The sequence below is a fragment of the Vipera ursinii genome, assembly GCF_947247035.1.
Source record: "Vipera ursinii genome assembly, chromosome: 1".
In the NCBI taxonomy this organism is placed as follows: domain Eukaryota; kingdom Metazoa; phylum Chordata; class Lepidosauria; order Squamata; family Viperidae; genus Vipera; species Vipera ursinii.
In genome coordinates this window covers 73,090,869-73,116,206 of record NC_139512.1, presented here as the reverse complement: position 1 = coordinate 73,116,206, position 25,338 = coordinate 73,090,869, and the positions used below count along the sequence as shown (strand labels likewise).

Sequence of the window (25,338 nt, the reverse complement as noted above, 5' to 3'; positions counted from 1 at the left end):
ATAAAATCAAAAATTAGTAATTACTTTTAAGAGGATATTGTACAGAACATGCACACTCTAATAAAATGGATATGTATGCACTGCAACCTAATATGAAAAAAACCCCATACTAATTTTTTTCTTCTCTTTTTTCACCTCTTTTTCTTTTCTTCCTTGTTCAATTTTCCCCCCACATCCACTTGTCATTACCAGAAAAAGGGTCTGCTCCACATTCAGAACCTCTTGCCAGCCTGCTATCCATTACGTCTCTATCTTTCATCATAGTCAAACCAGTCACACTTTTAGATTCATTGTGTACTTAAACCATGTATTTAAAGCTGTCCTTTTTCTAAGCAAATACTCCCCAGTCACCATTCTCATTCATTCCTTTGGCTCTGAAGGGCCGAGTCACTTCTTTTTGTACTCATTCTCACTCTCGCCCATGTAATCTATTAGAGTAATTCTTTTTTTTTTCATACAGTTTTTTCCCCAAAATTCAATTCTTATTCTTTCTAGAACATAATATGGAACTGTCACTAACGTAAGACTTTCTACTTGACCATCTAGAGTCTAGATCATGTTTTTTTAGATATTTAGCCCTTTTGTTTCCCAGTTAAATTTGTATTTTCACTTCTGCCTACATATTAACTCTATTTGAAAGTTCAGATCTTCATTCATATCTGTTACTTTTTTCAGCATTCTCTTAAATTCATACCCTACCTTCATTTTATTTCATTTCATTAATTCATGATCTTTCACACACCATGGTCATTTGAAAATTGGCTCATAAATATTCACCTTCAACACCATTTATAACTTTGATGAACTGAGTCTTTCACAAGTGTCAGTTCACTGCATGTACCTTCTTAATTAATCACAAGATCCTAGCTTTTGTGAAATATTTTGTGTGTTGTTAGACTAAAAGTTGATTGCATTTCTGGCATACTAGGCCAAATTTGCCCAAAATGAGCAGTACTGTGTCATTACTATTAGCATTGAAACAGTTTAGATTGGGCTAAATAAAATAATTTTACCTTGCTTAAGTAGCCACCAACAATATTACTATTTATTTTTGCTAATTATTATTGAACTGAAGTATTTAATATTTTCTGATATTCTTTCTAACATACTATATTAAGATTCTCTTTTTATTTATTAGTAACATAAAATATGTTTAAAATGATTTAAAATCCCAAGTAGATGTATTAAAAACCCTCACATCACTGAAAGTTAAAATTACAATTAGGATACATTTCTAATTCCTTCAAATGAGTTTCTAGGGCATCATCATTGTTCCCTTTGACACTGAATTTTATACAATTCCTCAAAAGGAAAGTAGACAGAAAATAAATTATAGAGACAAATTTCATGCAGAGTCCAGCTTCTGACAATATTAATATCAGGTTATCTGAAACCAAATGTTCTTCCAATAAGTGTTGTGTACATACCTGTCTGAAGCCATAGTTCAAAAATGGATGACACAAAAACATTAGATTATTAATTGCAATTAATAAAATATGATATGCCACATGTAACATTAATTTATCCCCTCATCTACATTTGCCAACTGACTCATAATCCATACTATCCTACTTTAATGCTTTTGGCATTGACAAAATCATAATTGGTCAATTGCAAAAGGCAGTTTTACTTGAAACAGCTTACATCTTGTGATGATACTTTTAATACCATCGAACAATAACATTTGCCTATCCCAGATCTTTGAGAAAGATTCAATAGATGGATAAAAATGCCAACATCTGACTATATGACCAAACATAATAATGATGTTATCTACAAAACAGCAAAGTATACCAATAAGATCTCATACTTGCTTTAGATGGATGATTTAATGATTTCTGGAAAATCAGAAATCAAAATCCATTGACAAATACCTTAAGAATTTTTAGCACAGGTAGAGCAATGGAATTTGACTTAGAGAAATGTGTTACAGTAGCAGTAATGGAACTGAACAGTAATGAAATTGAAATAAAAGGAATTGGAATGCCAAATAGTCAAATGATCAAACGCCATCAAGATGAGGCCTTTTAGTATATGGGCATTTAACAGTTGGGTAACATCAAGCATGGATAAGTTAAAAATATGATTAATAAAGAAATATATCCAAGTAAGAAAATAAGAAAGGTACTAAAAACAAAATTGAACAGTGGAAACACCATCAAAGCCATCAGTACCCAGGCCATACCTTGTGATTCAATAGAAACTGCTGGAATTATTAACTTGACACAGGCTGAACTGGACAATCTGGACTGGAAAACAAGAAAACTGCTGACTATTCACTATGTGTTACATTCCTGCAATAATATTGATAAATTATAACTGCTCCATAGAAACAGACTGATAGAAGAAAAAGCATGCATCAGCTGATTATGTAAAATAATCAACCAAAATACAAGCATGCAATTACTGAATGTACAGGTATGAACATGAAAATAAACTTACTATATACACAATATTTTCTTTGGGAAATGCTAAATTTCAGACTTAGTGTTTCTGATATTCTATATTAATAATTGTTGCTGTCCTTATGGAAGCTGACTTTAAAAATTTGTTGTTGTCTTCCAAGATGAATACAGCAGGTATTTTGCATTGATCTCACTAATTAAAATTATTTCTTGCAGTTTTTAAATCTTGGCCTTGTATGTTTTAAATTTTTCATAACAAACACTCTTGTTCAAATTTTAGTTTTATATTTATAACTGGTTTTAATCCTACAATATTCATTTTTATGCATATATGTAAAGCGATAATATCTGGAATATTAACTAAAGAAACTGAAGGCTTGATTTTGGCTGCCCAAGAGCACACTATTTGAACTAATACAATCAAGGCTAGAACTGAAAAATCATCAAATGATTCAAAACCAAATTGTGCAAAGAAGCAAATTGCACAAACTGATTATAAACAGTGATCTAACACAGTCACCAAAATGATTCACTAGAACATTGTAAAAAAATAACGTGCCAGTAATGAAAAATTGGCAGAAATATATAGTTGAAAAAGTAGTTGAAAAAGAGCAGGTTAAAATATTGTGGGATTTCTGAATATAAACAGATAAAAGTCTTGGCTCATAACACACCAGATTTAGATGTGGTTGAAAAGAAGGAAGTGTGGATAATTGATGTGATAATACTAGGGGACAGTGGAATAGAAGATCGTAAAATAAAATAAAAAAATCTAAAATTGAAGCTAAAAGATTATAGCATAAACCAGCTGAGGTTGTTCCTGTAGTTATCGGACACTGTGTGCCATACCAAAAAATCTTGGATGGTACTTAGATTGCCCAGAATTGTGATTGCTAATCAGTGCATTGTTGCATTGTTTTGACTACATTGTTTAACAAAATCAATCCCAATCCCAATTGCCATTGTAGCCCAAGGACTATTTGTACTTTAAATAGAAAAATAGTTGAAACAGGATACTTGAAATGCAGAACTTAAATATTTATTCACATAGGCTGCTTCCAAATCTATATTTATCATAGAACAATAGTGTTGTGCTATCCAAGTACTTTTAGAATTTAGATATACCAGCAAGCTGCAGATAAATATGTGGTGCTAATTCTGCCTTTTTCTGAGATTCAGAATCTGACCTCGCCTATATTTTTTGTTAAAGTCTTTTTGAGTCACATTAAAATATATTAACCTGGGATAAGGGACAATAATTTTTAAATGATTTCTGAAGTTACATGGCATATATTCCATACACTGCTTTATTTAATTTCTTACATAATTTTCTTTAGCTATAAGCTTTTTAAAATTCCATATTAATTCAGAAATATGAAAATGTATGAATTAAAAGAATTCCCTGATAATATATAAGAATATATATTCCCTTAATTTGTATTTGTTTCAGTCATATTTAAATAATTTTTTCCAGATGTTACTAGATTTTATGAGAAGCAAAGCCTTTTAATAATTATAACAAGCTTATCAAGATATACAAAAGAAAATGAAAATAGTAGGAAAAGGGGGGAAGGGAAGAGAAAGAAGTAAAGGGGAAAGGGGAAAAAAGAAAAAAAGCACTGATTTCCAACTCATTTTAGTGTAGTAGAATAAGATAGTAACATTATAGCCTCAACTTTTTACTGTTATATACTTAATATTGTATGTACTAGCCATTTCTATAATAACAAAAACTATCACAATTTTTATTGTTCTGAAATTATGATGGTATTATAATATTTAGTGAGTTAATAATGAAAATAAACTTACTTTATGCAGAATATTTTCTTTGAGAAATACTAAATTTCAGACGTAGTGTATCAAATTCTATAGTAATATTTGTGGCTGTTCTTATGGAAGCTGACTTGAAAAAAATTGTTTTTATCTTCCAAGATGAATAGAACAACTATTTTGCATTCATCTCACTAATTAAAATTATTTCTTGCAGTTCTTGGCCTTGTATGTTGTGAAGCTTTCAGAATGAACACTCATTCAAATTCTAGTTTTATATTTATTTACAGCCGGTTTTTACCCTACAATATCCATATTTATGCATTTATGCAGAAAGGTAACATCTTAATAAGACTGTATCATTCCTTCTTTTCTTTTGAAGACTTTTTGCTTTTATCTTTTTATCTTTAAAGTTATCACTAATTTACAAAGAAAGAGGTAGCTCTGTCTCATCTCAAATATGGAAGAATATGCTAGAAAACAAATGGCTTATTTGAGTATTTGCACTTCTCTGATGCATATAGACCAAGCATATTTAAGCTCAGCAAATTGAATTATGACTATAAAATTTTCCTGGTGACTTAAATTTAGGACTTCCTGTGCTATCCTGCACATTGGGCAATTATTACTCTCTTAACAGTTTTGATCAGATTTAAAACATAGAACAATAGGATTGGAAGGGACCTTGGAGGCCTTCTAGTCCAAACCCCTGCCCATGGCAGGAGATCCTGTACCATTCCAGATTTTCTTTGTGCTTGGTGGGATGGATACATGGGATCATAGTAAGAATAACAGAATAACAGAACAGTATAACAGAGTTGGAAGGGATACCAAAGGTCCTCCAGTCCACTCCCCCCACCCAAGCAGAAGACCCTATAGCATTTCAGACAGGCTGTCCAATCTCTTCTTAAAAACTCCTGTGATGGAGCACCCACAACTTCTGGAAGCAAGAGTTCATTGATTGCACCCATTGCTTCAGTAGCAGTTAAAACAATTCTAAGGTTGAATTGCTAGCCCAATTCCCCACTTTCCGCCTTTCTCATCTGGATTTAGGACTAGCAGTGGTAGAGTTCCTGCTATGCAGTCCCATATATAGGTTCTTTCCCCACTGTCAAAATAATATAGTTGGTTTAATTGATCAGTATTCACAACCTTTCCTGATGATATCTAACTTAGCATTTTATGCTAATGTTACATATGATATGATTATATAGTATGTTACCTGATATAAAGAGCTCCAACCACTCTGGCATTGAAACAGAATAACAGAAAGCTTTTCAGGATCCTCTGTCAGGACTTTTTTTTTTTAACATGCTATCTTTGTCTGACTTGCCTTCCTTTAATCCTCCCTGTTTTAGGCTTCACTCAGTAAATAATAAAGATTTAAAAGATTTAAAATATCATTTTAATTAGAGATTTTAAAAATACAATGAGGAAAATGAATTTACTAAACTTAAGAATAGTCTTTTGTTCACGCTAAACATGTGGTTTTTCCATGCTATTTCTATTTTTGCAAAAATAAGTGTTCACAAAATTCTGGATGTTCCTTCTTTCAGAAAATATATAGTACAAGATTTATGTTTTCATATTATTATTGTCATCAAGCTGCCCAGAAAGTAAATTTATTGGAGACTGATTTATATAACTGTTAATTTATTTATTTAACTTGTTCGCTGCCCATCTTGCCTAGAGGCAACTCTGGGAGGCTTACAAACATTAAAAGCCAAATAAAAATATTAAAACAATTAAAACTCATAATAATAGTCATAATTTACAATTAAAAACATGGGGAGGAAGGGAGTAGGATGAGAACAGGTGGAGGTGAAGTCTTGTATTAATCTTGCTACCTCCAGCATGATGCACATTGGCGTCTGAGGTCAACTGGCAGAGCTAGGTCTTCAGGCCCTTGTGAAAGATCAGAAGGGTGAGTATGGATCTCACCTCGAGGAGCAGGATGTTCCAACAGACAGGTGCCACAGCAGAAAACACTCTTCTCCTGGAACCCACCAGCTGAAATTCCTTAACCGACAGGGTCCACAATATGCTTCTTCTGCTGGTATAGATGAAATCGTTCCTCAGATAGCCAGGACTCATGCCATGGCCTTTAAGTGTGATAACCAAGACCTTGAATTGCACCTGGAAGCAAACCTGCAGCCCCTGAAGCTTATGGAACATAGGGTAAAATTCAACATCTATGAAATTAAATACCATAAAATTAAATAACATATAGATGGAAGGTACCTCAAAGATTATTTAGTTTGATTATATAGTTATCTAATTTGTATTCTTGATGTAGAACCATTTATGAGCACTCTTTTCTATAATAATTCAGGATTTATGAATTCATTTAAGCCAGTACGTATTTACCATTTTATTAATAAGTATATTATGAAATAAATTGTTGAATGCTTTAGAGAGCTCATGGTACATTCCATAACATTGCCCTTATCACGTTAATCACCCTAAATATTGTGTCCTTTTAGACTTTAAGAACAATTCAGGGATATCAAAGTGGCCACAGAAAAGGCAATTAAGATGATCAAGAGACTGGAAACTAAGCCTTCTACTGAAAGATTAAGAGGACGAAATATATTTAGCCTTGAGAAAAATTGATCAAACAGAATTATAATAGAACTCTTCAAATTCCAGAAAAGATTTGTTATCTCTTGAACAAATCAAGAACAATGATTTTAATCAGAACAGAATAATGGTTTTAAATTACAAGAAGGCAGATTCCACTTGAATATTAGGAAAAAATATAAGAAAAATTCATTCAGAAACAATTACACAATGGTGGATGTATTCACTGGATACAGGATCACTACACTCTAATTTGGATTTTCTGCCTTTAACTTTAAGATTCTACATGTTGCTGAGAGATGTAATAAAAATTTTCCCTTCCCTTCAGTCACATCCGATTCTCAGAAACTGCTGGGACAAGTCCCTGCAGTTTTCTTGGCAAGGCTTTTCACAAATGGTTTGCCATTGCTTCTTTTTTAGGACTGGAGAAATTTGACTTTGTGCCCAAGGGACGACTAGAACTCAGAGCCTACCAATTTCTTTCCTGATGCTTTAACCACTATAAAACATGTACTTTAGAAAAATCCATAATTAATCAAATCCCATCGTTGCTGTCCTTTTCCCCAAACCCTTAGATTTTACAGGCTAACTGTTCTTTAATCAGAAAGGAAGCAGGTAGATGATCTCCAGTTTAAGTTCCCTAAAGAATATGCTATCATTAATATTATAATATTTTTCCTATTTCCCTATCAGCCTTATTTTGCAGTTGTCTTTTCTTGATATTTTGCTCCATCAGCCATTCTCCAGTACTTATTTTCTTTTTTTTCTTTTGGCTCATCCTATATGTTGTCTTGCAGAGAGACGATACAAATACTAAGCTTCGTTTATGTATAGAAACGAAGGTAGCAGCTTGCAGAGGAATCATCCATAATTTACCCACAAAACTCTCAGTGAACCATCAAATGCTTTCTCATCCAAGGAAATAATAACAGTTTGAAAGTTAGGCAACACTGTTATATTATTTAAAAATCTAATATTGATATGTTCATATAAAATGTGACTTAACTGGATGGACAATAATGGAAAGTACAAACTACACATATCAAGGAAGTAAGTGTAATTCTAACAGAACCCCAGATCTTTTTCTAGATTAGTAAAAACTGTTACCTAGGTCTCACAGAAGGATGGGAAGAGATCCATATCCTGCTCTCAACTGCATACATTCTAATACTGACTGACAATTGAATAAAGCAATCAGGGCATTAATCATTCTTAAGCCCCCATCCATTGATGCAACGAAGGAAAAGAGTGGCTGAGCTTTTTCTATCTTTTTCGAGCTTTTGGGTGGCATCTGGAACAAATTAGCAACAAATAATCATAGCTATCAAAAACAATGGTAATCAATGGTTTACAACTCTAATAAAGGAGATTAACCAATTAACAGGATACAAAGTGAAGGAGTGCTACAGTATGCAGAAGTAGATGTACCATAAAATTTTATCTTAAAGGTAAGTAATTCTTACATTATTTTTTTCTCTGTCTTGTCCATATGCCTTGACTGAGTTTTATGTTTTCATGTGTATTATTTGCAGTTAGTAACATTCTAAGTGCAGAACTGTAGAAAAAAATGAATACATTTTATATTCCTAATTTAGGGAAATTCATCTTCTGCTTTCTAAATCATCTTTTACTTAAGTACAAATGTATGGACTTGGGTTTGACTAGTCTAAAGAAAAGAAGAAATAGGGGAGACATGATAGCAGTATTCCAGTATCTGAGGGGCTGCCACAAAGAAGAGGGGGTCACGTTATTCACCAAAGCGCCAGAGGGCAGGACAAGAAACAATGGTTGGAAACTGATCAAAGAGAGAAGCAACCTGGAATTAAGGAGAAACTTCCTGACAGTGAGGTCAATTAACCAGTAGAATAGCTTGCCCCCAGAAATTGTGGGCGCTCCATCACTGAAGATTTTTAAAAAGAGGCTAGACAGTCACTTGTCTGAGATGGTATAGGGTCTCCTGCTTGAGCAAAGGGCTGGACTAGAAGGCCTCCAAGGTCCCTTCCAGCTCTATTCTATTCAAATGCATACATGGTGGCAACTCTCTGATCCCATCTAAATACAATATATGTAGCACCTTAATGATGCCTTTAAATCTATTTCTGGCTTAACCTGATGAAAAAAGTTGCCATGGTCCTGTTTATTTTCTATCTGAGATGCCAGAGGCTATATGCCTTTTATTCATTTGCAAGATTTGAGGCCGAGTAACTTGGTCTTATTAAAACAATGGTGTGTTATTTCTTTTAACTTGACATATTTCCAAATTAGTAATGGAAAATAGTACATTAATGGATTTTTCCATTCAAAAAGCTGCTTCTTGCACATTTGCTGTCTCTTTCCATTATACTATACTACTTGAAGAAGGATGAATTATTTGGATTAATTTAAAATCTTCCCATTATTTCCCATTATTAATAGAGATCAATTTACTTTTGAAACACAATCTTCAGCCTATCTTTCCATATTTTGAGGCTTCAGTGCCAATACCTATATATTTTTTTATCTCAGGAGTGTCAAACTGCCAACCCACAGGCCAGATGCGTCATGACAAAACTGCGCCCACCCCATTGCCAGCAATGGGAAAAGAGTCGCAATACGTCACGTGACGTCATGCATTTGACACCCCTGCTTTATCTCAAGTGGAATTATTTAAAAAAACCTTAATACACTTTTGATATGAATCCCATTGTTTACATGTGTAATTGTAATGTATAGTTTTTTGTAAATAAGTATTAAATTACACCCTTTCTATATTCTTTAACATAGTTATCCTTGAAGAAGAGAAATTAAGAAAGTGCTATTTGAAATAAAATAATGAAGCTTTTCTCCTCCAGATTTCTTTTTCATTTTATTTCTTACATATATCCATAGTCTCTTAGCATGTAATAAAGATATATATATATATATGATTAAATACTTCAGTTTTATAAATGAGGAATTAAGGCACAGATATACTAAATCAGAAAAAAAATCCATCATAAGTTGTTTAGCAGAATGATTGGAGTCCCCATCTACCTAATTATTATTAGTAGTAAGCAAAACCATCCTTTTTCTGAGATGTGAACTTCAGTTTTAGTTGTAAGTTTTCACTTTGTCAAAATATTCTCAGAAATTCTAGGATTCAGGATCAATTTGTGGTTTTGGTATTATGCTACCTTATTTGTTATCCATCCCATTCCAGTGAGAATGTTCCACCATTTCTATGTAGGTTTAACTCCTTCAAGTTGTGATATACCATACAAAATGTTAGCCTTTACACTTTTGAGGGTATGGGGTGTTTCCAAAATTTTATGAAAACAGATACAATAAAAATCCTATGCTAGTGTGTGTGTGTGTCTGTGTGTCTGTGTGTATGCATATTTTTCTATTTAGTTTTCAACTTTATTGTTAGAAACCCAACCTCTTGGTAAACAACAACAGAATTATTTCTTAATTGCTTTGCACAGTGTAGGACTTTATAAGTAATGAGGCTAGTAGTAAAAAAAAATAAGTAGCATTTGGTATGGCATTAAAATTTTCTGGCTGGGCAGCAAAATTATTTAATTGGGAGCTAAGAACAGTGTCTGATATTTTATTTTAACATGGGGCAGCTGTAAATTTTTCTGCCAATTGTCACTCATGATATTAAGCAGTGCTAAGTGCGCAATCTACAGTAGCAGGTTTCTCGGGTCTGTGGTTAAATTATATAGCATATGGCATAATTTCATACATTTCAGCTATATTTCTGTCAATGCTTCATGAATCAAATCCAGTCTCTTGCAGCATTCTGTGTGTTATTAAAATAATAATTAGTAAATACAGCGTATATAATTTCAGTACCTATATCATTACAAAAAAAAGAAAGAATTCAGCAAACGAGTCATAATGTGATCCAGAAATAAGAGTCTGTGTCCTTGTTCCCTAGAAGTTTGTCAGAAAGTCAAAGTAATGTCTTGCATGCACTGCTAACTGACTGTGTGGAAATTTTTTTAAGTTTACTTTTTCTTTATTCTTCTGTCTTTTTTATCCATCTTCCCTCATTGTAGCAAATTAGACGCCCGGATGAAAGCAAAGGAGTTGCTAGTAGAGTTGGATCCCTCAAAGTAAATATGTTTCTAAATTTTATTTTGCAAGTTTTCTTCTATAGCCTACACATCTTTTTTTTTTTACAGAGAGGGGAGGGAGGGCAGAGGGTGGGACTTCGATATTTCTCACCGTTCCACTTATTTTTATTTCACGTTTTTTAAATCACTGTGGGATCACTTTTTATTTGTTTCTGTGCTATACAAGAGCCATCATAACTTAGTCAGCGAAAGGAAAGTTGCCAAACTATTATTTCTGAATCAAAAGAAATTAGCTTCCTTAACCTTACTTTGGAGTAGAATCATGAACACTTATTAAGATGGCAAGGTAGCAAATTCTGTTCATTCTAGATAGAGAAGGATTCTGAGACACAATCTACCATCTTCTTAAACTTACATAATTTCAGAATAGGAGTTAGTCTGATTCCTTTTAAGTGGAAAAAGGTATTTTGAATGGATGTCCTTTCAATTGTATCTAAGTAGACTCAACACTTTCTTCCAGTTTGAAAGATAACTAAATTGTTGTTTTCTATTAGTTCTCTTAGATTTTATTCTTTAAAAGTACTTAGGTACAATAAATTAGACAAACTCGAACATGTGTTTGCACATTCATTTAAATGGAAAATAGAGAGAGATTTTGTGAAATTTCTTTGAAAATACTCCCTTTAAAATTAAATATCAGACATTAGTAAACTAATCTCCTTTTTGTGTGGTATATTAAGCTATGTTAGTTTATACATTTTTATAGAGTTGGCTAACAAATCAATGAACATAGTAGAAATATTTTTAATATCTTGGATTATAAAAATGCTGAAAAGCTCACAGCATAGGTATCCTTACAATATTCAGCAGTATAAATAGGTAATTATTATTTATAAATTTTGAAGCATTTCACTTTATTACTTCACTTGTGTTTTGCACCACATGGAGCACAAAGTTCTTTCTGTTCTTTTTTGCACTTTCTTGCCATCTCAGCTTTCTGTCTTGAAAATTATTTTCTTTTGTGTGTGTGGTGTGTGTGTATCACCTTTATTCCAAGAGAAGCTTGGAATTTCTTACTATTTCTCTTAATACTGGTCAATAGAGTTGCTCTCTGTAAAAGTGTCATTGCACTGAGCATAAAGAGGAGGACAAAATTGTAATTATGCATATGGTTGCCATATTCAATTCCAAAAAATGAATCTAATGAAAATGAAAATAAAAATGCTACTATACTTACACTAATGATAATATTACATTCCTCTGTCTTTCTCTGAGGATTTTTTTTCAAAGAGTTAATACTGTAATGCAATTGAGATATACATTGTGTACATTAATTAACATTATATAAATAAATATTGCCAAATAATGTATTTAATTGGTTAGCTATTATAAATAAATGCACATTAGACAGTCAATGAGAAATCCGTTTCCAAATTGTATTTTTAGAAATTTATACATTCTTGCTAAAATATGAACACAGTATTTTAAAGTTTATATTTTTGGTTTTTGAATTAATTGGCATAGACCTGTGGTGGCGAACCTATGGCACACATGCCACAAATGACACGCAGAGCCCTCTCTGTGGGCACATGCGCCATCGCCCCAGTCCCTAGGCCTTCAGCTGGGTTTCATAAAACCTTTTCGCTTTAGGCCTCCACCACCGTGTGCCAAAAAAAGAGAAAAGGTTCACTCAATCAATTTCAACTTCTCATGGGGAAAAAAAAGATCTTGCAAAGTTGGAATTGATTGATTGAACTTTTTAGTCCCACCCAGTCTGCCGCTACTACTGCAGCCACGCCCACCCAATGGGCCACACCCACCCATTGGGCCACACCCACCCGGCACCTGACGATACATAACTGGGTTTTGGGTTGCAATTTGGGCACTCAGTCTCTAAAAAGGTTCGCCATCACTGGCATAGACCCAAAAATACAAGGATAAAATAAAGATAATTACTCAGAAATCTTGTTATTATGGGAAATAACACAGTGATCAGAATAAGAATATTTAGAAATTGTATGAGGATTCTATTTTAAAAATGTACTAAAATGCTCTGAAAATGTTTAGTACACTGATGGTTAGAAAGCAATATATGAACATTGAGAAGTGAACCAGTAGCTATAACTATATGTATTTTCTAATTAACATTTACACTTTAAAAAAATAGTTGTTATTTTAACTAAATGATGTTTTTATCTTAATGAAAGGCTAATCTTTTTGTATTATGCTACATGTATTACAACGGCTATGAGAAATGTGATACTGTATCTTCACTTTTTTAAAAAAATGGAAAGAAAGAAAATGAAAAGACAACGGGTGGCTTTTTCAATTCATTTTCTGATGTTTACATATAGCTCCATCGAAAGCTGGAGGAGCTCGGAGATCATCTACATGGGAATGTCAAAGGATGCTCTCTCCGAGTAAATGTACGATTTCACTCGGTGAATTATTTTTAATAAACCTTTGCTGGCTGGTAATACCAAATGTGATTGGTTTGTTTTCTCATCCCATCATTCTTCCCTTTTTTCTTTCACCTCTTCTGTTTCCTTTTCTAATTTGGGTTTATACCGTAAAATGGTGTTTTTTTCCCTAAATGATTGACCAACAGTTAGTTACTTTCTGGACTTACTGCTATTAAAAAAATCACTTTTTGTTTCCAAATTCAAATGTGTGAAATTTGTTTCCTAATTCTAAAATAAATAAACTAGCCCAGATTTTTTTGAACCTGGTTTCCTTCAGCTTTGTTGCACCAAAACCTATCTCCTTCGGGAGAAGGGCGGTATACAAATTAAATAAATAATAAATAATAAATAAATCTCTAACCAGGAGTGGCAGTAGCCATGCCACCTGAAGTTATAAGACATCTGGAGAATAATAGATTGGGGTTAAGACAGAAAGTAGATTATGTGAATACTAGACAACATTTAACATCTCAGAAGTATACTTAGATCATATTCTCTTCTGTGATATTTCATGTTTCACCTCTAGAGCTTTACAATTTAATAATAAGTGCACGTCATGCCTGATTACTACACATTATCTCTCACTGTGTTATTTGATTTCTCTTTATTGCCCACCATCCTTTATATAGGTTTTTCCTATTCAAAGGGAAAGCAGTTTGAGTCTATTATGTTTACCACTGGTCAGTCAGTTGGAAAAATAACACTGGCTGGAGGAAGCACATACAATATGTGCAATATCCAGTATGGCCCAAATCTTATAATTTGGAGGTATTGACCTAATGTCCCTTCCACTGGCTCAGTGCATTTCTTAAAAAATAACTGCATAGATGAAATAAACTGGGACAGAACTAGTCTAATCAGAACCTATTTCCTCTAATTATATGCCTCCTATCTTTACAAAAATGGCCATACATCTTATTCATTTGTTCAATTTATTCATTGTGTATATATTGATCACAACATCACAGATTTGTGTCCAGAATAGTAACATAATTAAAATATGTGAGTCTTAGATAATTTTATTTGTTAATTTATTAACACTGAACTAACGATATATGATCATAAAAATCTGTCAAAAATTTCTTCTGTGAAGTAAAATTTCCAAATTACTTTTGTAATATTTATAGTATTGATAAATGTATGCAGAAAATTTTAGTACTGATCCTGAGTTTCAGCAGATGTTATTTTGATATTAGAACTTCTCCAAAGTCTTATGTCAGATAGGAGTATATACCTTGTTTCCCTGAAAATAAGACCTAACCAGAAATTAAGCCCTAGCATGATTTTTCAAGACGTTCATAATATAAGCCCTGCCCCCAATATAAGCCACAGTTAAGATCGTCAGCCAGACAGACGCATTTAGTATCATATTTTCCCCCAAAATAAGACCTAACTGGGAAATAAGCCCTAATGTGTCTTTTGGAGCAAAAATTAATATAAGACCCGATCTTATTTTGGGGAAAATATGGGTAGCAACAATTATAAAAATAATGATATTAAGCTACTCCACATTTTGATCAAAGATTTGGGATTTAAAGTTATATTTAAATTTTTGGAAAACATGCTGGCAAACCATCCTCCTACAATCTAGGTAATTTGGAAACAGAACTACAGATATGGCCAGTTGTCAGGTAAAGCTAGGAATTGTAGTTCAGCAATACACTGGCCAGAATCCCTTGTTTGTGAAATATATAGTCATATAAATTGGATGAATGAATAAATAAGATACTTATACATAAATCCTTCACAATTTTATATAATGCATAGGTATTTAGATCCTGAAAGAAGATTATGTGGTAGCCAAGAGTTAATACTAACTCAAAGGTACATCATCATCATTCAGTAAGAGGTCTGCAAGTACTATGAATGAATTTGTGATGGAAGCCTATCTATTTGGTTACATTTGGAGATTATTTCAGAAAAAAGTAATCAAAGAGAGCATTGCAGTAGTCCTAGAGTGACAATCTGGATCCAGGACATATTTTGTATCTTTAATAGTGCCTGCAGCTCCACAAAATAAATAAAAATGCTGGTAAAAATGGAATTCTTCATGATTGCAAAATATCACTAAATTTTAACTCTTGTGAATTGTCTGTTGGGTCTGAAAAGGTTCCTAACTTCTGCAATAGTTTAAGATAGAGGTCCCCAACCCCCAGTCCATGGACCAGTACCGGGACATGGCATGCCAGCAAATGGTCCACACAAAGAAGTAAAGCCCCATCCATGGGATGTGGGCAGCACACAAAACCACACCCCCACCGGTCCGCAGAAAAACCTCTCCACATACCCGGTCCCTGGTGCCCAAAAGGTTGGGGACCTCTGGTCTAAGAGATGTGTAGCTAAAGCCTCCTTTCGCTGCCTAAGGCATAAAGCTAACTCCAGATTTCTATATGATTTGGCAGTTAGGTTTCCTGGAATTGCATTCCTCAATTAGAAAGTTGCCTGCCAACAATTAAGAAGACAGCTAATAATGCCCTTGGAAAATGAGAGGAGTTGAACTAGGAGGCACTACCTTAGGTTGGCATCACTTATCCATTGGAACAGCTTCCCAGTGGAAATTAGATGTGCTGATGATCTTTAGAAAATAGTTTAAAACCGAACCCTTCCAAGAGCACTTATAAATTGAGAAGCCATCATCTCAGTTTACTATCTTGTTGACTGATTATAAATGATCATGGAAGTGAAATGTGTCTCATTTCACTGGATTTTTTTTTTAGTTTACCATGTATCCTTTCCTTCTTTTTTCTTTTTTTTTTAATCCTTACCCAGGATTTTTTTTATTATGTTTGCTTTCAAGGTTCATAACAGAACTATGCTGGAATATGAATGAATGAATGAATGAATGAATGAATGAATGAATGCTTCTGCCTACTGATATAACTTTTATAAGCAGCACTGTATTCAGGAATCATATGAGCTGTTTATTTATTTATTTATTTATTTATTTATTTATTTATTTATTTATTTATTTATTTATTTAAATTCCATTTATATCCCGCCCTTCCTCATCTCATTCAGGTTGTTATCCAGGTTGTTTGGCCTAATTCATTCCAAAATGTCTTCTTAGGTGTTACAAGTTTACTTACTTTAATGGAATTAGAAGGTATCTTTTGTTTGCATGTAAGTAAATCTCTACCCAGTTTTCAGAATGAATTCTCTCAGCTATTCCATTTAGAAATTCACTGCAGCTTCATTCCTCACAGATAGAGGAGTGGGGGAATAATAATTGAGCAAAATTCCCAGAAGTTTCAGTAGATTAATATTATCTTCCAATTTTCAGGATAACAATACTCTCAAGATAGCTAACATTCAGTATAAACATTATAGTAAATTTTATTTTTTTAAAAAAATTACAGAATCTTCCCATCAGGCAGGGGTCCTCAATCCCAGGTCTGTGGACTGGTACTGGGCCATTGCATGCCAGCAACTGGTCCACACAAACAAGCAAAGCCCCATCCACAAGATGCAGGCAGCACACAAAACCACGCACCCTCCGTTCTGTGGAAAAATCTCTCTTCACCAAAGTGGTCCCTGGTGCCCAAAGGATTGGGGACCTCTGCCATGAAGGAACTCTTTGTGTAGCTTTTGGAGTTGTGGGAAGAGTTTAGCTGAGCAGATGCCTTGATCAAGTGACATCTACCTTTTCCCTTCTGTCTTCAGCGGTTCTTTGTTCAGGACTGTTGTTAGTAATGGTCTTGTGGAGTGGGGTGAACAGGAGAGGGATGGGTCCACCAGAATCATCTTTGGAGTTGGTTATTACTACATTTCTTCTTCTCTTTCATTATTTAATAATTTTCCTATAATTTTATGAATAGAAAAGTAGTCAGATTGCTAAGCATATCCAAGCTGTCAGCTAGATGCAGCTACTTAGCTTAAAAAAAGAAAACATTCTAATCCTTCTTATTATCAGAATGGAAGAACATCCCCCACACAACTTAAAGCTCTATGTTTCTCATCCCCCTGAGGATTCAAATAATCTTTACAGAAAGATTTTACAACCACTCCCCATCCCCCTCCCTACAGTGATCAAACATTGATCCATTGCTGGCTACATGGAGGTATTCAAAAGCATGAAAGATAGCCAATAATGCAGCAGCATCCCAGCACTATCTTATGAACACATGCCTTCAGAATAGATCAGCACTACTGTGACCACGTCTCCCTTCTATTCTAGTAGTAAGTTTTACATTTTGCCCTTATCTCTTCAAATGTTTCCTTTTCAATTCACGTCATCACATATTAAGTCACCTAACATTTTTATTGATCAGATAACATATGACTTAAAATTTAATTAAAGATGCAGAAATTGGTATGCAACTTTACATGTTACATCAATTGTGCAAACTTCACAAAGTCTGGCTTCAAACTTTATCAGACTTCACAAATAAGACTCCTATATTGCCTAGTGAAATTATACACAGACAGAACAATGTTTATAAGTTTTAGTCAGTATGATTTTTTTTCCCTTCCATATTTGGTAAATGTCACTGGAACAGCTTTTGGGTTTATAGAACTTGACAGCGTTCAATACAAGAAATCTCTTTGAGGTTTTTAGCCCAAATACGTGGCAAGAAGTTTCATGTTCTTAGTCTCACTTGATAACAATCTAACAACATTGCATTCCAGTGTGAATTCTTCCCTGTCATTCAAGCTTAGAAAAAAATGAAACGACAAAGCCTTTTAAATTGCAAGGTTTTCTCTGTATTCAAGATTTGAGCCTAAAGTAACTCAACACAAACAAACACATATTTGCCAGCTATAGTATCAGTTTAACTTGGTAATGAAGATGAGATCGGAAACTTGACAAATAAATAAAATAAATGTGAGCATTATACTCCATCTGGCCTTATCTTCTTCCTAACTTTAAAAAGGAAGGGTTTCCACAAATTGGTGGTCATTTTCTGTTTCTCAGTCTAGTAGCTGGCTTTTCTCTGCCTAATAAAACATTTGTGCTTCTTTTTGTTCATCATTTTTACCTCCATCAAGAACTCTCAGCAGTACAAAATAGTGTTGCTTTTTTTTTACTAAAACCAATAACCCAACTTCAACAGAGTTGTCTAATCCAATTTATTTGCTTGCTCTTATCATCATTCCAATCTTCCTCCACCTTTCTTCTGCCCAGAGTCCTTTCTGAGTCCTCCCTTTAAGATACCATTGATAAAGCCAGCCCCATCCTTTCTTTCTGTGAGAAACTTTCTTGTAATAACTAAATTATTTCTATCTTTATCAACAAAACTAGCACAAAGTACCAGAAAGCATTTGTTTAACTATGAGCATGAAAGTATGAAAATGTGACCATGGCAATTCCAGGCATGTTATATAGTGAGCTGTGATTATATATGAATTGAGTTTGTATGCACTGGAATATACTTGTTTAGCTCCACAAATAGATAGAATATATAACCAAGTTGCTTGGATTAATAGAAAAAGTGTTTTGGATTATGTGAACCTTGTCCTGAACTGAACATAAGAAGACATAAAATGCATTGGTTGATTCATAAAGAAGAGTTTATGGAGAAATTAGAACTGCTGTTCTATTTACCAAAAATGCTTTCTGTCAAATAAGTGGGATTTACTTTTGCAAAAATGAGATTCATGTATAGTTTTCTGATAGCTCACTTCTTTAAAAGTTCAGATTAATTTACACAACTTGTTTTAGTAAAATTTAAGGTAAATTTTATGGAATTTAGCACACATTTTGAAAATCCATATTTGTTACAAATATGAATTAACAATTGAATTAATTATATATAATTACAGTCCTAAAATATTCATATTTAAATATTCTACTTTAAATGGCATTGTAGATGGAAAGCCATCTTAGTCTGTGATAAAAAAACACTCCAATTTAATTGCACCAATTAACCACTTTATGTATTTGATGAAGTGAGCTGCAGCTCATGGAAATGTATGCCTTTTAATACAATTGTTAGTCAGAAAAATTGCTACCAGACTCCTGACTTTTCGCTATCTTAAATGGCTTAATCTATAAAATATTTTTATATCAGAAATCTAATTTGTAGAACACACAAAACCTCTGCTATGTCTCAGTGCTGGAACCACCTAAACAGAAAACATTTTAAGACCCTTATTATGTCATCACCTCTTTTTTAACAATGTTTTCTTTTCCCCACTGCATAACCAGGCTCGGCTCCCTTCGTGCTCATCCACCTATAGTGTTTCCGAGGTATACTTTGCACGTGTTCTTTCATAGTACAGTTTCTTCATTCATCACCCTTTGATTTATATCTATTTATTTCATTTGGTTTTCCCCATGCAGAAGTGAGAGAGAGAAAAATTACCTTGTGCGATTTATTATGCATGCTCACCTTGCAACCATGTCCAGCTTAGTTTAATACCAATCAACCACTGAACAATATTTAATTGCAGCATCTTTTTATAGTCTGTAATAAATATTGTATAATTGCATACAAACTAAAATTCTGTGCAGTTTTTTTAAAGGAAAAGGTTTTTTTTATGCAGAAAGTCAATACTATATAATTTTGTAATCCATCCGCAGTCACTGCTTTGAGATGGGTGGCTGTATAATTCATTGAAATTAATTAATTAATTGTTTGTTGGATTTTTTTTAATAGTCAGGTCTTTCAGAAATAGGTTACAGAATTCAGTAATTGTATTTTCATGTATGACTTTGAAGTTTTATCTGTTTCATAAATGAGATTGTAGGAAAAGTGAAAGAATTGCTCTTTCATTTACTTTTATTCAATGGAATAGAAAAATTGGAAGAAGCTTTTCAGTAACTGGAATTTTCTAGAAGCATCCACAATTCATGTTTCCCTAATAACTATTATTGGAATGAAAAGAATGGAAAAATATCTTCTTTTCTGGAAGAGTTTTATACTAACAAATTTATCATGCATCCAACATAGTCACAAAATGATTACTATAAAAATAATGTCTAAGATCTCACTACATTTTTCCTTTCGGGTATACAAATACTTTCTGCATGCAGTTTTGCAAACACAGAGAACGTTCCCAAAGTTATTATTCTCACTCTTTTTTTTCCCATTCTAACAAAGCCTGCTGCTGTGCTTGACATCTTGCAAGATATTTAGTCATGTCACAACAAATTATCCATCAATCTACCCTGTGCTTAAATATCTGCTCACTTATTCATGTTCTTTATGGAGACAGAGAAGTTCAGGAGATGCACTGGGTAACTATGGATTGAAAATGTAGGGCTTTATATTATCAGGAAGGAGCATAGGATGGAGTACAGATACATTATAATATATGAAATTCCAGTGGAATTAGAAAAGCTCTAGAAAGATGTCTGGATGGTCTACCAGTGTGACTTAATAGTCCATAACAGTAAATAGATGGTACCGTTTTGGGACCCATCTGTCCAGAGTCTGTTAATTTTAGAATTGTAGATATAAGGCAATCTTTTGATAAAGAGCATATTTGTTCTTTATCGTAGGAGAATATATTAAAACAGTTTTCAGTATCAGGCAATTTATGTTAGCTCCTCTTCATTTAATATCATATAGCACTATATATCTTGAGTGCTTTTGCTGCCAATTCCAATATAGCAATTCATAATGCTCATATAAGAGGAGCAGTTATTACAATGCTTGAATTTTACTATTATATCTGGTGTATTCATAAGATTAGTAGTGACACCTGTTATAGCCAGTCACCCTCTCTCAGTCTAACTCATTTCACAGGTGGTTGTTCTGTGGGAAATAGGATGAAGGTGTGTTGGGTATTTTGTCGCCTTGAATTATTTGTAAAAATAATAAAAGCAGATACAAATAAAATAAAAATAAATATAATGGATATTTAATACAACCGCTATGAAAAAGTTTAATGGCATTATATAATAAATAGTTTTGGTGAGAATAAAGCTCCTCCCCTTAGCTTTCTTGAATTTTAGTTCTATATTGTGGCATGCTATTTTTTACTTGAAGATATAGCAGCTGTGCCAAACTGTAATACAAAAAGTCATTATATCATTCTTCGAAATATAGTATGGTGGCCCATAAAAAATGTGAAATTATGTTTAAAAAATATTTTTGCCTCTATCCTCAATGTTCTACCCACACCCTTATCTCATTATATACACATGTATGTGGCTGGGAATGCACTGCTTAGTCATGCGTCACGTGCATATTGTCCATTGCTTGCAGTGAACAATTAAAATTGAAATAATTCATTTTCTGTGGTAAGTTCTTCCTGAGATCAGAAGGTAGCCTAATTTCAGTGAAAACTACTGGATAACAGGCATCTGTTTGACTGTCTTAATAACTTTGATATTGTATCTGTATATTTTGTTCTATACCTCATTCTATACTTCTGCCTTTGGTATGTTTCCTTTAGTCTTTGACCATAACATTAAATAAAAATATCCATTATTGACATCCCAAGTAGTCAAGAGCAGAAGCTACATAATACACTTTATTTATTTTGATGGACAGTTATTGGTTCTAATGAAGCTATCATTAGACAGTTATATAGTATACCATGCAGCTTTTATTCATAAAGTAGACTTGACTCTTGTCACTCTGAAACTTTATTTTTCTACTTAGATATCTCCTAAAAATCTCCTAATAGCCTTAACAATAAGTTGTCTAATATATGAGGAGATTAAAGGAAATTTATTATTAATTTAGCTAAGGTCGTTAGGTTGTATTTCATTACTGCTGTAGTGGATTTACAATTGTGATTGCCCACATATGTCTAAATAATAGAAGCCAAAGACAAACACTGACAAACCACAACCTTCACACACTGTTTGAGTGAGGTTAATGGTATATGACAGGACAGTATTTTAAATGGGACACAAGAGTCAATGACAAATCAGCTGGTATCAATAAACAAAAATTACATATTAAACCTACTTTTCCTCAGGGGCCTCAAGATGGCATACATAGTATCTCCCCTCATTTTGTGCCCAGAACAGCAGCCCACCTAATTAATTAGGCATTGAGAAACAGTACTAACCAAAAATCACCTGAGCTCCATGTTGAATAAATATTTGAATCTAGGTCTCTCTCTCTCTCCCCAATTCCACTTGAACACCTAACTACTATATTTTACATATAGTTTAATGTTTAGGAGTTCTAACATTTATAAATAGGGAACATTTCCTGCTTCAGTATTGGTGATCGGAGAAATCAAAATATATTCATCTTGTTTTTTCAAATCTCAGTTTCATCGATTTTGTGTTTTGAAGAATTGGCACCTCTCTCAAAATCAGGGTTGGCGAAGCTACTTTCATGACATTTGGAATATATATAATTTAATATGATTTTCCTGGAAACAAGCTCTGGGAAAAGAAGAAGGATTTCAAATGAGTTTCATACTTGTTTTGAACTAGAACAGAAAAAGAATAATTTTAAATATTTTTTTAAAAATATAAATTTATCATTCTATAGGGGTCTTGTATCTAAAATATACCCATTCTCTAAAGACATCTGGTGATGTGTATAGTCTTTCTTTGGTCTGTCTAATGAACACTATTTGAGGAAATCTTGCATTATTAGATACATACCTTTTGCACCTAGTTTTTCTTATATTTTAATATACTTCTGTTTATTCTTATTTTTTATATTTTTCTTATATCTTTCCTCATTAGTTCTTTCAGATCCTTGGAAGTGTAATTCCATGCAAATGCATAACAAGCAGTATTATTAAAAATTCTTCATTGCTAATTTAATCTACATAATTAAACATTTTATAGTTTTACATTGTAGGACACTACAGTAAATTATAGGGATGTGGTGGCTCAGTGGGTTAGGATGCTGAGCTTGTCAATCAGAAGGTCGGCAGTTTGACAGGTCGAATCCCAAATGCCACGTAACAGAGTGAGCACCTGTTACTCGTCCCAGCTTCTGGCAACTTAGCAGTTCGAAAGCACGTAAAAATGCAAGTAGAAAAATAGGGACCACTACGGTGGGAAGGTAACAGCGTTCCGTGCGCCTTTGGCGTCTAGTCATACCGGCCACATGACCACAGAGATGTCCTCAGACAAGTGCTGGCTCTTCGGCTTTGAAACGGAGATGAGCACCGTCCACTAGAGTTGGAAACGACTAGCACGCATGTGCAGGGGAACCTTTACATTTACCTTTACGCAGTGCTTTTTTTGTAAAAGAAAAAGGTGCCTGAACTCACGCATGTCATACAACCTGCCTTGCTTACCCTACAAGGTTCCATACAAAAAAGGTGCCGGAACTCCGTTCTGAGCATTCTATGAGAAAAAAAGCCCTGCCTTTACAGTAAATTATATAAAAACAGTTGAACTTAAGGGTATGAATGTCATATAGCTGATAGAAATTTTTTTTACAGATAACTGTCAATGCTTGAATAATTTAGTAGTTCCCTAAATGTATAGAAAAAGGGGACTTCTGTCAAAGTTACACATAGTGTAAATGTTTCTTTCAAAGTCATATTAAAGAGGCAAATCAAAAGGAATGGTAGACACTAGTACATCCATTTCTAACTGCGGCATTTATAAAGAATATGTGCCTCAGTGGGTTAGGACGCTGAGCTTGTTGATCAGAAGGTCGGCAGTTTGGCGGGTCGAATCCCAAGTCCCACGTAACAGAGTGAGCGCCTGTTACTCGTCCCAGCTTCTGCCAACCTAGCAATTCGAAAGCACATAAAAATGTAAATAGAAAAATAGGGACCACTATGGTGGGAAGGTAACAGCATTCCGTGCATCTTTGGCGTCTAGTCATGCCGGCCACATGACCATGGAGACGTCCTCGGACAAGCGCTGGCTCTTCGGCTTTGAAACGGAGATGAACACCGGCCCCTAGAGTCGGAAACAACTAGCACGCATGTGCGGGGGAACCTTTATCTTTATCTTTTTATAAAGAGCATGCAACCATTTTTTAAAAAAATGTTAATACCTCTAATTCAGACAGCCCTTAAAATTTGAAGTTTGCCAAATACCAAGATCTATATTTCTAAATCTTAAAGGTAATACCCGGTACATATTTTTCAAATATTGTTAAATATAGCACATTATAAAGAAGGCCTTGTGAAACAATAAGCAAAATCCAAAAATGAAAAGCCTTAAAGCAATTGTATTTCTCTAAAACTAATATTTAGACTTTGCAACATCATCTTAATAATGTTTTTTTCTGAAGAATGCTTCCATGAATGTAATGAAATTTAAAAATTATAACTGCAATCAATAACTTGATTCTGTTTTAATTGAAGGGGATGAGTAAGATTTCTCTTTTAGGAAAATACATTTATTGTTTTGTACAAATTTTTCATTTGATAATTAATCAGTGTGGGAACAAAAACATCTAATATACTGGTTAGTTTTACTTACCTTGTGGCACTTCTTCCTAGGGCAAAACATCCTTGTGTCATGTAAAATGCTTTTAAACATCCCCCAGTTTCAGAGGAATATGCTTTGCTTTATGAAATCATGAGGATGGAACATTGCTCTGTGGTATTAACCAAAATTAACTATCTTGGACCAGTGGAACTATTGTACAGTTCTTTGAACTTGGCCAATATTTTTTCAATGAGAAACAAGGAATTATAGTGACATTTTGTGAGAAAGAACAGCTATGTAAGTACGTTTTCATTAAATATACTATAAAAGTAATTTAAAATATTCTGGACAGAGAGGACTGCTGGATTAAAGGAGGGGTCAAAGAGCCATCTACATTAAGATTGAACAGACCTCTCTCAATAGAGGGGGAGGGATATGACACCACCTATCTCCTGTTTACAACACAGTTCCTTCAGCAGTTCCAACAAGATTCCACATCCATTTGCCCTATTTAGGTGACCCTGAGGACACAGATAAACCTCCAAGTGGCCTCATTGATTCCCAGAAAGTTTGCTAATGACCAGATGACTGCAAGGAATATAAATCCTTCCATTCTCCACCATTCAGTCAGAATTGAATAAGCGAAATGTCTTCAAGGAAAAACAAAGAAAATCCAATTGCCTTTTGAAAAAGTACCTTTGAGACAGGCAACGCAGTGTGAAAATTATTCTTAACTTAAAACTCATCATTTAAGATTGTCATTTTCTTTGACTATGTGGAACTAGTAAGGGTATGTAAAATAATTCTGTTAGCAATCATTGTCTCTT

The 25,338-nt window shown here is 33.7% G+C and overlaps 1 protein-coding gene across 9 annotated transcripts in view; it reads left to right on the top strand.

The window, feature by feature from the left end:
• GPHN (gephyrin) overlaps positions 1 to 25,338 on the top strand; it is a 245,136-nt gene that overhangs the window by 159,555 nt on the left and 60,243 nt on the right. For 3 of the 9 annotated variants that reach the window (XM_083349018.1, XM_083349014.1, XM_083349016.1), the window contains 2 exons: positions 10,778 to 10,834; positions 19,403 to 19,444. The exons of 3 other annotated variants lie outside the window; for them this stretch is intronic. In XM_083349018.1, coding sequence (XP_083205144.1) covers positions 10,778 to 10,834; positions 19,403 to 19,444 — 99 coding nt within the window. Of the gene's footprint in view, positions 1 to 10,777; positions 10,835 to 13,149; positions 13,222 to 19,402; positions 19,445 to 25,338 lie in introns of all 9 variants that reach the window. 3 more of the 9 variants (XM_083349019.1, XM_083349015.1, XM_083349021.1) reach the window with 2 other exon arrangements.